This window comes from Peromyscus californicus, unplaced genomic scaffold (genome assembly GCF_007827085.1).
Source record: "Peromyscus californicus insignis strain IS unplaced genomic scaffold, ASM782708v3 Scaffold_14__1_contigs__length_90479793_seg_2, whole genome shotgun sequence".
Lineage (NCBI taxonomy): Eukaryota > Metazoa > Chordata > Mammalia > Rodentia > Cricetidae > Peromyscus > Peromyscus californicus.
The window spans coordinates 15236568-15250389 of record NW_026294436.1 but is presented as its reverse complement, the minus strand read 5'-3'; the positions used below and the strand labels follow the sequence as shown (position 1 = coordinate 15250389).

Here is a 13822-nt window from a genome sequence, read left to right as displayed (position 1 = left end):
TTTCTCTTAAACAGAAGAATATAGATAATTCTGTAGTCATAGTTTATGAAGTAGGACACAATCAAGATCTAGATGGCATTCATACTGAACAGATAAGCTGTAAAAGTGAATTTTTTTAAAGCATGTTTATTATTTAGTGTGTTAAAAATTGGACTTGATACAGTTAGCAATGTGTGGGAAAGGTAAGCTATTGCAAATTATAAAGCCTTTTGTTATATACAAGTGATGGAGCCAATTTTATACAATAGTCTTAACACATGGTACTTAGATTATAATTGTATAACTTTGGCACTAATGTACTAAAGAATTAAGCCAGAGCAATTAATAGTAGGTATATTGATGGCTTTGGTTACTTGTGAGAAATGAAGGTTCTTGTGACTAAGACTCATGGTGATAACTGATGAGTTGGAATTGTCCGGGCTACTTGATAAGACAATTTTCTTAAGAACATTGGTACACACTCCAGATTAGTTATAGCACTGGTTTGATGTCTCTGTCTCTCTCTCTTTAACAAAGAAAATATAAAATTGAAATACGGAGTGTTTTGACCAAGCTTTTGTCTCTAGGGTAGGGCTTCCCTTGTATCGTCTGTATCGGCTTGCCTCTTTATGACGTTAGCTCAGAGCCCTCCACAGCATAGGTCTACTTGTTAGACACTGCCCCCAAGTTAGTGAGAGTCAAATTAGAGGAGAGACTTTAAAATAGAATTCATTGGGCTAGGCATGGTGGCGCACACCTTTAATCCCAAAACTCAGGAGGCAGAGGCAGGTAAATCTCCTGAGTTCAAGGCCAGCCTGGTCTACACAGTAAGTTGTAGGCACAGAGCTACATAGTGAGACCCTGTCTCCCAAAAAATACAATGAAAACATACGTATGTATGAAATTATGTAGTAAATGTGATGGTTAGTGCTTGACATAGAATGACTAGGAAATAAGTAAAGCACATCTCTAGTTTTTCTAGAAAAGATTGCCTAGGGGGAGACAGCCTCCTGGACTAGGAACCTCGCTGAATAAAAGTGGGGAGTTGTGGGTGGGGCACAGCACAGGCTTCCTTTCTCTAGGCTTCCGGGAAGTGAGCTGCTCTACAACTCCCTGCGTGATAGCCTGAAATGCTGAAACCCACAGCAAATAAGTCCTACCTCCTTTAAGTTGTGTATGTCAAAGATTTGTCACAGCATTGAAAAGTCTGTCTCACACAGTAAGGGACAAGAAAGAAAACTATTCCAAAGGAGGAACTTAAAGGTTTTCTCGAGTTACTACTAATGAGTCTGTCTCTTTTACAAAGTGCTGAGTGCTTTTCCAAGGAATCACCCCATTATTTAAAATCATGCTGTAAAAACTGAGAGAAAAAGTTGTAACTGAGTTTCTGGTTTGCAAAGACAGTTACTTTTTCTGAATAATTTCAATAATAAGAAATTTAATAGTTATAAACATGAAACCTTAATGTTATCAGATAGAGCTAACAATCCCACATACTTTTGATGAGACTTTGGCCTTTTTTTTTTTTTTCTCCTTATAAACATGTCTCACGGCAGTATATTTTGTAATTCCTCTCAGTGCCATTATGAAGAATGAGCTGCAAAGTTACCCAATGAAGCAGCTGAGTGGGGAAATGCGACTCCAGACTTAGTATGTAAAGGAACGGGTTTGCCTTCTGCTAAACTTCAGAAAGGCACGAGCATCTGCTGCCTGACTGGTTCTACTGCTCACTGAATTGGCTAACAGCTATTTGTCATATAGCTCTACAAGCTAAAACCTCCTAAATTCTTCTATCTACCCCATAGAGAAGGTGCTCCTGAGACACTCAGATATGAGTGTCCTTTTAAATTACATTATCTTTTTTTTTTTTTTTTTTTTTTTTGTTTTTTTTGTTTTTCGAGACAGGGTTTCTCTGTGTAGCTTTGCGCCTTTCCTGGGACTCACTTGGTAGCCCAGGCTGGCCTCGAACTCACAGAGATCCACTTGGCTCTGCCTCCCGAGTGCTGGGATTAAAGGCGTGCGCCACCACCGCCCGGCTTAAATTACATTATCTAAAGTAGTGCTTAAGACATTGTCCGTTCTGCTGTTGTGTGACATACACATCCCTAAAAATCCCTCGGCTTTGTGAAGTTGTGCAATAAAAATCACAGTTTATGGATAAGTGAGAAACTTAATGGCACATTTTTAAAGGGCCAGAATTTTACTTTTTAAAGGTAGGTTGAACAATTTCACAAATGTTGGGTGGTCAGTAAATACACAAATGGTAAGCGTGGCATTTTCTTTGAAAAAATATCTGTAGTTTGCTTGTGAAAAAGCCTCCAAAGCAATGTAGCTTCTGCTGTTGTGAAGTGGTTGTAGAAGCTGCCTGGAATTGGAGGGAAAGTGGGACATTAAGTGCAAATGGGTAGGCTAATAACTCAGGTCACGGAATGTCAGCAGTGTGTTCTGAGTGTTCTTCACGGTTGAGGTCACCCATGTTAGCACTGTGATCATTGGCATCATGTTTTCATTGATGATGTCTAGCAGAGACAGATAACGAATTACCTTGCTGGCATTGTTCTTAAACAAGTGTTACATCAAAACTGTCTTCTTGAAAAAGGCCTTACCAGTTTTCTAACCACTCCTGTATGGGAATGAGGAAAAGAACAGGCGTGGAAGACGGTGTCAGAGTTTTGAGAACTCAGTGGAAATAACCCCACTGCTCTCCATCATCTTGTTCCTCACCCAGAACTCCCTTATCCTCTGCTGCTTTCTCTTCCTCTTGCCTGGCAGCATCTGTCAGTTCCTGTTCTACAGACTCCTGGTGCCTTATCTCACCGAGACTGAGTGCATGTGTAGGATTATGACATAATCTGTCCTTCTACCTGACAGTGAAAAGACAAGATTTAAGACTTAGGGACTTCAGATACTTTCATTATTTAGCAGAATTCTTGAGGGTCTTTCCTTTTTTCCTTTAAAGTATAATTACATAATGAGTTCTGCAAAATATTCTGGTGGCCTCCTCCTAAGATCAAAGCAACACATGACCAGCTTCTAAACTAGTTCTGGGTGTTGTGCTTAATACAATGAAAAGCTTACTTATGTTTTTAGCTGACGTTAAAAATTTGAGGACCAATGAAGCAGGAAGTGATTGAAAAGAATATTTTGTAGCACATTGTTTGGGGGAAGCCAGCTGCTTAGGGAGTGGGCCAGCTAATGCTGCCAGAATCTGGTTTAGAAAATAATACCCCGCAGAAATATGTGTGTGAGGGAAAGGCTGTTTTCAATCCTCACTTCGTTTTCATTCTCTTGTGGGTCAGTTTTTACATATGGAATGCTTGTGGCTGACGTGACTGCTGGATGGGCACCTGAGCGCTGTTGGCTCTCTAGGTGTTTACATTTTGAAGATTGCAGCCAAGGACACTGGACAATAAAACATGTGAACTCTTAAACAGCAAAGTGGGAGAAAGAATGGTATTTATATGTTAATTCTATACAGGCCTACGTTTCACCCTATTCCCATTGGCCTTTTACCAGGTGGAGAAAAGCTAGGACTCCACTATTAAAAATACCAAATCAGATTCTTCCAGCTGGGGTTTCCTAATCACTTAAAAGGCAGAATTCAAGGTCACTTTTAATATCTTAAGTAGATAATGATCTTAGCATTTACTTTAGATATTAAATCTGAGGCTCTTGTCTTTTGCCTTATTGACTAAACTGTATTGCTAATTTTGAGCTTTTGAATTTTTTTCCTTGAAAAGAAACATTGGTGTTTAATGTGGAGGAAAACATGTGTCCTAGGTTCATCTAGTTTATTGATATTCTTACCCAAAAGTGGGCTGACTAATTAGATTCAGTGCCATAGGACGCTTGAGCAGATCATTTTAATCAATCTGTTGGAAAGATCCATTTTCTTGTGACTACATGAATAGAAAAATGAAGCAACTGCATGAATTACACAGGGAAGTTGACGCATCTAACTCCATAGGGATTTTAAGACCAGAATCTCAATTGTGCATTTGAAATGCTTGGGGGTCTTTCTGTAAATGAAATTTTTCTGGAAGCAGAAGATGTGATTCCTGTACAAGATTGTGCTTCTGTCCTCACTTTACATTGTCACCTGACTCTTTCTTTCTTTTCTTTTTTTTTTTTTTTTAAGATTTATGTATTTATTATGTATACAGTGTTCTGCCCACAAGTATGCCTGCAGGCCAGAAGAGGGCACCAGATCTCATTACAGATGGTTGTGAGCTACCATCTGGGTGCTGAGACTTGAACTCAGGACCTCTGGAAGAGCAGCCAGTGCTCTTAACCTCTGAGCCATTTCTCCAGCCTGTCACCTGACTCTAGCTAAAGAGTTGAACAAGAAGTTAGCCTGTTTTTTTGTCCTGAAAAATTGTTTATAATTCAATGTCATTTAAAAGTTATAGAGTAATATATAAAATCAAGATAGTTTTTCTTTTTTTGGTAAGGTATTCTGGAAGCCTTTCCGTACCAACTGTTAATAGAGGACAGCAGTTAATATAAATACAAGTTTTTGAAGTTTAAGGCTGACCTTACAGCAGCAGCTTTAAAGAACTATAACAGCAGTTTTATTGTTCATTTTGTTTGAAGCGGTCTCTCTACCACGTAGCCTTGGCTAGCCTGGAACTTGCTGTGTAGATGAGTCTGACTTCAAAATCACAGATCTTCTGGTCTCTGCTTTAGTAGTTTTTAAAGTTAAAAGTTACTATCATTCTGTGCTTGTTCAACAACACTCCTTTTACCCCAAAATTCGGGTAGTTTTGATTCTGAAAACAAAGCTTATTCTGTACATAAATATGTATGTGTTTGACTTTATTTTTCTTTGTATTAGTCATTGTGGTTACATGATTTATTGATAGCTGGTGAGTCACAAGTATATTCCTTATTCTCTAATGAGTCACCTAGCTACATACTAGTTTTGTTTATTTCCTTTCCTTTGAGATATTTCACCTAAAATAGATATTTCACTGGTTGGTAGGGATAAAATTTTTGTTTACTAGATTAACTGTTAGAGCTGGAAAATAGAAAAAAATAGTACTCAGAAGTCTCACTGACTTAGAACACTTACTTAGCACCTGCTCTGGTTCAGGCATTTGGCTAAGCTTGGGTCAGCAAGGGGAAAGAGATTCAAAACTATGCAAAGACATGTTAGAAGTTCTCTGGTAAGCGTAGATGCTTATCTAAAGTTGGGGCCTAAAAGAAGCCAACTTTGCGTTGTTATCCAGTGCTGCTCCTTGAGCAGACAGATGTACCTACATGCTTTGACTCTTTGTTGGAGCAAGTTTATCTGCTAGGAAAGAAATGACTGTATGTAGTGACAGTATGTAGCCTGTTCAGTTCAACGTTGAAATTTTGGATAAAGATATGCTTTAAAAATTAAGTCTAGCCGAGTTTTGATGGCTCATGCCTTTAATCCCAGCACTTGGAAGGCAGAGGCAGGAAGATGTCTGTGAATTTGAGGACAGTTAGGGCAACACAGAGAAACCCTGTCTCAAAAAACCCAAAAGTCTAAAGGGCCTGGAAAGATGGCTCAACAATTTAGGGAACTGGCTATTTTTGCCAAGAACCGGGTTTGATTTCCAACACCATTTGTGACTCCAGTTGTAAGGAATCTGACACCCTCTTCTGGTCTCCATGAGCACTGGGCACACACATGATATGCAGGCAAAACACCCATGTACACAGCAATAAATACATAAATAATTTTTTTTTAAATTAAGTCTAGGGCTAAGAAGGCTCCTCAGCGAATAAAACACTTGGCATACAAGCTTGAGGACATGAATTTGAATCACAGATAAATTAGAAGGCAAGAACAGAGACTCTTACTCTCTGACCTCATGAGCACTGTGGTAAGCACATGCACACACAAAATTAAGTCTAAAATCTGGTGTTGGAAACTCCCAACTAGTTTATGGCAGTAATTTACCTAGCTTAAATATAGCTAGTGACTTACTGTTTCATACAAAGATTCTGCTGAGGTTGACAACATTGGGGCATCAAGCTGTATCAGTGTTATTGAAGAAGGTAATGATTCTTGGACATTGGAAAACTCTTAGCAGGTGGGCCATTACTTGAGTGTCTGCCACATAAGGTTTAGAGAAATATTGCAGCCCGTGAGGTCTTACAAATGAAAGTTCCAGGGCCATGGTGGTGCACACCTTTAATCCCAATACTTGGGAGGTAGAGGCAGGTGGATCTCTGTGAGTTCGTGGATAGCCAGGGCTGTTATACAGAGAAACCCTGTCTCCAAAAAAAAAAAAGAAAGAAAGAAAGAAAGAAAAAGAAAGTGTACTGTTTGCAAATGTGCTGAAGATGCCCTCAGATTCTTACATTTAGTGCAAATTTTTGAGTCAGTAACAAGGAAGCTTTGGTTTATTTGTGGCTAGCTGCATGGTGGTCAGCTAAGTACTTATCCTCTTAGAGTCTGTGTTTTGTTTTGTTTTTTCATCTTTAGATGATAATGCCTACCGTCTCAGTACTTGGCAAGTTTAAATGGATGCTGTATGCATGTCTAAAGCACTTCACATACAACTGGGACGGAAAGGGAAATGGCTGAGTGGTAATGGGAGCAATGCTTTAGAGATTTGCATACTGAGATTACTTTTAGGAGCTACAAAATAAAAGTGTGTACAGCTTCTTCAGCATTTAAAATACAGATAAATTCAACCAAGTACCATGGAATGGTGGCATAAAATTTATAAAACATTTCATTTAAAAATTATTTTTATTTTATTTGTGTGAGTGTTTTGCTTGCATGCTTATAAGTGCACAATATATGTGCCAGATACTTAGGGAGGCCAGAGAGTGTGGTAAGTCCCTTGAGCTATGAGCCACCAGGTGACTGTGGTTCCTCTGCAGGAGCAACAAGTTCTCTTAACTAATGAGTCATCTCTCCAGCCCAAAAAATAAGTTTTAAATTTTTTTTTTTTTTTTTTTTTTTGGTTTTTCGAGACAGGGTTTCTCTGTGTAGCTTTGCGCCTTTCCTGGGACTCACTTGGTAGCCCAGGCTGGCCTCGAACTCACAGAGATCCACCTGGCTCTGCCTCCCGAGTGCTGGGATTAAAGGCGTGTGCCACCACCGCCCGGCAAGTTTTAAATTTTTTATTTAAGAAATAGCAGGGCTGGAGAGATGGCTCAGCGGTTAAGAGCACTGACTACTCTTCCAGAGGTCATGAGTTCAATTCCTATCAGCTACATGGTGGCTCACAACCACCTGTAATGAGATCTGGTGCCCTCTTCTGGCCTGCAAGGACACATGCAGACAGAATACTGTACACATAATAAATAAATAAACCTTTAAAAAAAAGAAATAGCTTAAGGTCTAGGAATGTGGCTCAGTAATAAGTAGAACACTTCCCTAGCATGAGAAGTAAAGCCCCAGATTCTAGCTTCAGCACAGACAATAAATATCTTAAAATCTTAAGAGTGAAGTGGGGTGGAGGTAACACCTTTAATCCCAGTATAGTCGGAGTTTCAATGTAGTCATGACTTAAGCTTTATTATGCGTATAAGGTTAAGTTCATTATCACCATGAAATTTTTCACCAAATTGCATTGCTTAAGAATGCCTAAAAAAGCCGGGCGGTGGTGGCGCACGCCTTTAATCCCAGCACTCGGGAGGCAGAGGCAGGCGGATCTCTGTGAGTTCGAGGCCAGCCTGGTCTACAGCGCGAGATCCAGGAAAGGCGCAAAGCTACACAGAGAAACCCTGTCTCGAAAAACCAAAAAAAAAAAAAAAAAAAGAATGCCTAAAAAACTACTTGGGGAAGGGCTGGAGAGATGGCTCAGAGAGAGATTAAGAGCACTGGCTGCTCTTCCAGAGGACCTGAGTTCAATTCCCGGCAACCACATGGTGGCTCATAGTCATCTGTAATGAGATCTGGTGCCCTCTTCTGTCATTCAGGCAGAACACTGTATACATAATAAATAAATAAATCTTAATTTAAAAAAAAAAACTACTCAGGGTCAGATTACTGAAGTTTGAACCAACATCAGCTAATAAACTGAACTACCTTCTTACCCCTACAGATCGTTACTCTGCTAGCCAGGGTGGTCACAGAAACCCCCTGCAGGGATCATTTGGGAAGAAGGAACCTCAATTGAAAAAATGCCTTCATCAGAATGGGATGTAGTTCTTTCATTTGATTAATTATTGGTGTGGGAGGGACCAGCCCATTGTGGACTGTGCTACTACCCCTTGGTTGGTGGTCCCTTGGTTGTATAAGGAAAACAGGCTGAGCAAGCCAATAAGCAGCACTCCTCCATAGTCTGTGCTTCAGTTCCTGCCTCCGAGCTCCTGCCTTGAGTTCCTACAACTAAAAGATGAAATAAACCTTTTCCTCCCCAAGTTGTTTTTTGTCATTGTGTGTACAGCGATAGAAACCTAACTAGGAGAGGGATTGTGTTTAGTGCATTGACCCACTGGAAATAGATAAGTGGACTAGCATGGTGTCACGTGCCTGTAATCCTAGCATTCAGGAAACAGGATCACGAGCTCAAGGTCAAAATGATTATATAACAACACTTCCAAAACAAAACCAAAGTCATTATAGAAAGCTTTTGTAAGATATAAAGAATGATCCTTTCTGCAGTTTTAATCTATGGAAACTGTTGGTCATAACTAAAGTTTTAAGTTGGTGGTTGGTAGTTCCTAATAAATGGCATGAAGTCTGTTTTGCCTGTTCCTTAAGAATATCTTGATGTCAAGATTGTACTAATTTATCTTATTTGCTGAGTGACTAATTATTTGGAGAGTCAAAAGAGGGGTTGAAAAATGAAAGAGGCATGGAAAACAATACAATGACAGTGTTTCGGGCATTAATAATAAAAACAGCTGACTTGGCTCTTAAAAAGATCTGTTTAATTTACTTCATCCATTTCTCCTGTACTAAAACAGCTCCTGGAAGTTCCTCTGCTTTCTATCAGGGATTATTTTTCACTCACATCCTATGTAAAACTCAAGCTTTCTAGTTATCTGATAGATAAAACTCTTTTTAGAGACATGTTTGTTTTCAAATGTGGAATTGAAAGCTACCTAGTCCAATGTCTTTCTGGTGGCAGACTGTCATGTACACTGTCTTTACATGTAAGTCAGTAAAAAAAATCATGTAGTTAGACTGGAGTTGGGTATAGTGGTATACCTCTGTAATCTCAAATGGAGGTGGAAGAATAAGGAGTTTAAGGCAAGCCCAGGCCACATAATGAATTAAAAACCAGCCCTGCCCTTGTGAAACTGCCTCAACCTCCCCTCCCCCAAAAAATTGTATTGGCAGTAGTTATGTCACTGTGTTGACTTAAGTGTATGTGCACGGGGTTGGGGATTTAGCTCAGTGGTAGAGCGCTTGGCAAGCACAAGGCCCTGGGTTTGGTCCTCAGCCCTGGGGAGGGGGGGGGGGAGTGTACATACGCGCACACTCAACTACACAGAAAAATCTAATCTTTTTACAGGTTCTGCTCACAGGCTTTAGAGCTAGTCCTTTGTTACATTGCATTTGTTGTTGTTTTGAGTTGGGTCTTTTTTTCTCTTGTGAATTCATTTATTTCTGCAAATAGGAGTAGGTAAAGGCATAAATTTAGATGTATAAAGATAGTCGAAATGGATTATCCAAAATTTAAAGAACATCTGATACTAATAAGGAAGAAAGAAGACAAAATGTTTGTATGTTTTCATTAAATCTCCAGCCAGTACTAAGCAGAGAATCTCTGCCCACATTCCACTGTCTTTCTGGAAGGAAACTAGTGTGAAACTCACTTGTCAAAGAGTAGAGATCTTGAGGGGATGGTGATACTTCTCAGTTGTTAAGAGTACTTGCTGTTCAGAGGACGTAGGTTCAGTTCCCACAACACACATGGCATTTACAACTATCCATAACTCCAGTTCCAGGAGATCTGATACCTTTTCTGGCCTCCTCAGGCATCAGACATACACATGGTACACATACATGCATACATACAGGTAAACACTCATACACACAGATGAATCTTTAAAAATAAATGCAAAAGGGAGAAATTGGGCCAGTGAGGTGGTCTGGCAAGGGAAGGTACTTGCTGCCAAGCCTGACAACCAGTTTTATCCCTTGGACCCATGTGTTCAAATGAAAACTGATTCCCCAAGTTGTCACCGACTTCCACACTCCTGCTGTGGTATGTGCTGAGTCCTTGTATGGCTCCAGGGACTTGGCATGACTGAGGAGGTAAGGGGATGAAGGAAAGACAAGCACAGGAACTAGACTCTTGGGTGGGGGGGACCATCAGCACCCTGGTAGTTCAGCGTGTTTATAGAGGTAAACAAAGAGGCAGGTGATTGCATACAGTTGAATCAAGGAAGCAGGGTTTATGGCATAGAGCTGAAGCGAGGAGAGAGGTGTAGCTAATATTAGTAGAAGTCTCTGTAGGGGAGAAGTCTTCAGGCAATAAGTATCTAGGGGGAGTAAGCTGTGGTGAACCTTTTCTACACATGGACCAGAGGAAGGCTTTGCTATTTTCTCATAAGGATGAGGCTTTGGGCTCCTTGAAGTGGCTGTGTCCATGTCAACAAACACACATTCAGGCGTGCGACAGGTTTACGTGCACACACACACACACCCCCACACACACACACACATGAACATAGGCACACAAAGTAAGTCAGTGTCACTATTTTAAGCAGTGTTTCTAGGCATGGTGTCACACACCTTTAATCCCAGCACTCAGGAGGCAGAAGTAGGGAGATCTTGGAGTTCAAGGCCAATTAGGGCTACAGAGTAAGTTCTAGGCCATCCAGGTCTACATGATGAAACCCTGTCTCAAAAAAAAAAAAAAAAAAAAAAAAAAAGTGAGGGTGGACCTGGGAGGACTGGGAAGTGTGATCAGAGTGCCTGCTGTGAAATTCCCAAGTAGTCAATAAAAATACTGTGTTTGTGGGAAAAGGCGATATTTAACTTTAGCTTTGAAGAAGGCTGTCTGCTGACAGAAGGTCCAGAGGACTGTCAAAGGCCTCTACATGGGAGACAAGGAGTAAACCAAAGCACCATAAGCTTAGGGTCAGTAGGAAAAGTGGAGATATGGTTGGAGTAGGGTTGGTTATCACTGTACTATATTGATCAGTAAGGAGAAAACATTCCTCCTAGAGACCTGGGAAACAAGCCCTTCATCATCTCTTCAGGGAACAGGTTGACCCATGTGTACAGATGAGGCACACTACACTGCCAGTGTCAGGAAATGCTTTTTTTTCTTTCTTTCTTTTTTAACTGATTTTATAACTATATGTAGAGAACTAGGTTTTATAAAATAGTTTCATTCTCTGTGTATGTGGATTACCTTAAAATGTGGAGAACCAAATTCTTCTTTGGTTTTATCTTATGGGAGGAAATGCTTTTAAGATTAAATAGAAGCCAGAGCCTTAGGCTTTAGAGGTGACCGCCTACTTCTTAATTACAAATTATGATTTTTCTTTAGGTAGATATTCAGTGATGGCTGTGGTACAGGATACTCGAGAGAGCAGGGCTATATGTACTATTAATTATTTTTAAAAAGGTAGTTGGTGACAGAATCCTAAGCAGTACAGTCTAGGCCTTCATCACTGAGCAGATGGCCTTGTAGCTCACTGTGGTGAGCACTGTGTGTTTTCTAGGGTATCTAATAACATCACAACTACTGAAGGTGCAGTTCTGTGTCAGAATGAAGGCAACTTTTCCATGAATCTTAATCATTTTCACCAAATACATTGTCACATTCCATCATAGAAGAAATGCAAAACAAAAACCAAACAAACCTAGTTATTTTGTTTGGGAATCATCATTTCAAATTATATCTTTTCTTGGTTATATGTAAAATAACCAGAAAATAATTGGGTATTTAATAGACAATATAATAAAATTCTGTTTCAGAATTTAAGTGTCTAATGTTCACGACTCAGGTTTGTTAAAGAACAGCCAGAAGATGCAGTTACTTGAAATTTGTCTTAATATTTAAGTGTCACACAAGCATTCCTAAAGTGTGAGTGCAGGACTAGATTATTAGTCATAATCCAGGACAAGGTGAGCATAGAAACTTTCAGGCGGTGATGTTGTAATTGCAAAGCAGCACCCTGATATTCTTAGTAGTACTTGGAAAACTTTTCAGTTGACCTTCTATTATTTAATTCCCTTTCATAACAGTAATTGCATTTATTGAAGCCAGTGTTTCTTACTAAAGGAAATGCTGATCTTAGTGATCTCAAGTGTAAGAGGAAAGGGTTCTTCAATAATTCAGAGCCTGTACAACGTTTTACAATTCACTTGGTCCTATTGCCTTTTATGTCCCAAGTATCTTATAAATTGTTACTAAACTGTGGCATCTTGAAAAAAAAGTCATCTCATAAGGTAGTCTGTGTAATAGCTTGTTTTAAATAGGTTGAAGAGGCTGTCTTTATCAAAAGTGTCTCCTATATTAAAGAACGGTTTGACATATTCTGCTGCTTCAATACCAAATGAATTCTGACATCTCTAATGAGATTATTAAAGATTTTTTTTTCTCTTGACAGCATCAACAAAGAAAGTATTATTGATGTGGAAGGCATTGTGAGAAAAGTAAATCAGAAAATTGGAAGCTGTACACAGCAAGATGTTGAATTACATGTCCAGAAGGTAACTCATTTTATAATACAATGTCGTGAGGACTGGAGATGCAGCCTAGTATGCATGGTACCCTGGGTTTGACCCCCAGCACCACAAGAAAAGAGTAAGAGAGAGATAGGTTTTTAGGTCATTTTATATCAAATCTGTATGTTCTTAATAACTGATGTAGCTGGGCATAGTGGCACACACCTAATCCCAGCACTTGGGAGGCAGAAGTAGGCAGATCTCTGAGTTTGAGGCCAGCCTGGTCTATATAGTAAGTTAAAAACAAAACAACAAATTGTAGAATTTTGAGATTTGTGTTAATTACTGAATCAGTTTGTGCTGTGCTGTGGATCCACTTAATAAGAGAGTACCAACTCCTGGCCTCCACTCATCCTGTGGTATGAACATATTTGCTCATATGTGTGTACACATTTGTATAAATAAATAATGTTTGTTTAAGTGGTTTTCAAGACAGTGGTTAGTCTCTTCCCTCCCTCAACCTTGAAGGATCTGAAGCCAGAAAGAACATATCCACAGAGACCCCTTCCACAAAAGGGAGTGGTGGAGTGCTTTGTAACATGCATAAGAAAGACAGGTTGGTAGATTCAAAGAGATGAGCACATCTCTACCCACTGATTTGGGAATGAAGAGTTAAATTTCATAGGAGGTAATTGTTGTGGAACTCTGAGATCTGGAAAATCTTGTAGTTACGCTGCGCTGACCTGACCTGACACATTACTTTGTTGAGTCTACTAAAGAAGTCCATTTATATTGACAAAAAGAATTTGTCTTTTCATCCTGACAGGGTTTTCAGTACTCTAATACAGAAAACTTGATGTCTAAAACAAACTTGTATTTTTAATACATGAGAGGGTCCTAGCTCAATGGCAGAATATATATCTAGCATTAAAAGTGTCAGTAATAAATACTATAAAGCCTTAGGAATTTACCAATAAGTTTTGCCATAATAATAATATAGTATTTTACAAAGTATTAAATTATGCCGTAAGCAATTGACTATACCTTACTTCTTTTTTGTTTGTTTTGGGGGTTTTTTGTTTTTGTTTTTTTTTTTTCTTTTTCAAGACAGGGTTTCTCTGTGTAGTTTTGGTGCCTGTCGTGGATCTTGCTCTGTAGACCAGGCTGGCCTCAAACTCAACAGAGATCTGCCTGGCTCTGCCTCCCGAGTGCTGGGATTAAAGGCATCCGCCGCCGCCGCCACCACCCGGGGACTGTCCCTTATTCTTACGTATTCCACCA

The 13822-nt window shown here is 39.6% G+C and overlaps 1 protein-coding gene across 1 annotated transcript in view; it reads left to right on the top strand.

The window, feature by feature from the left end:
- Dars1 (aspartyl-tRNA synthetase 1) overlaps positions 1-13822 on the top strand; it is a 54010-nt gene that overhangs the window by 16095 nt on the left and 24093 nt on the right. The window contains exon 5 of the mRNA XM_052736825.1: positions 12484-12586. Within this exon, the coding sequence (XP_052592785.1) occupies positions 12484-12586 (103 nt within the window). The remainder of the gene's footprint in view (positions 1-12483; positions 12587-13822) is intronic.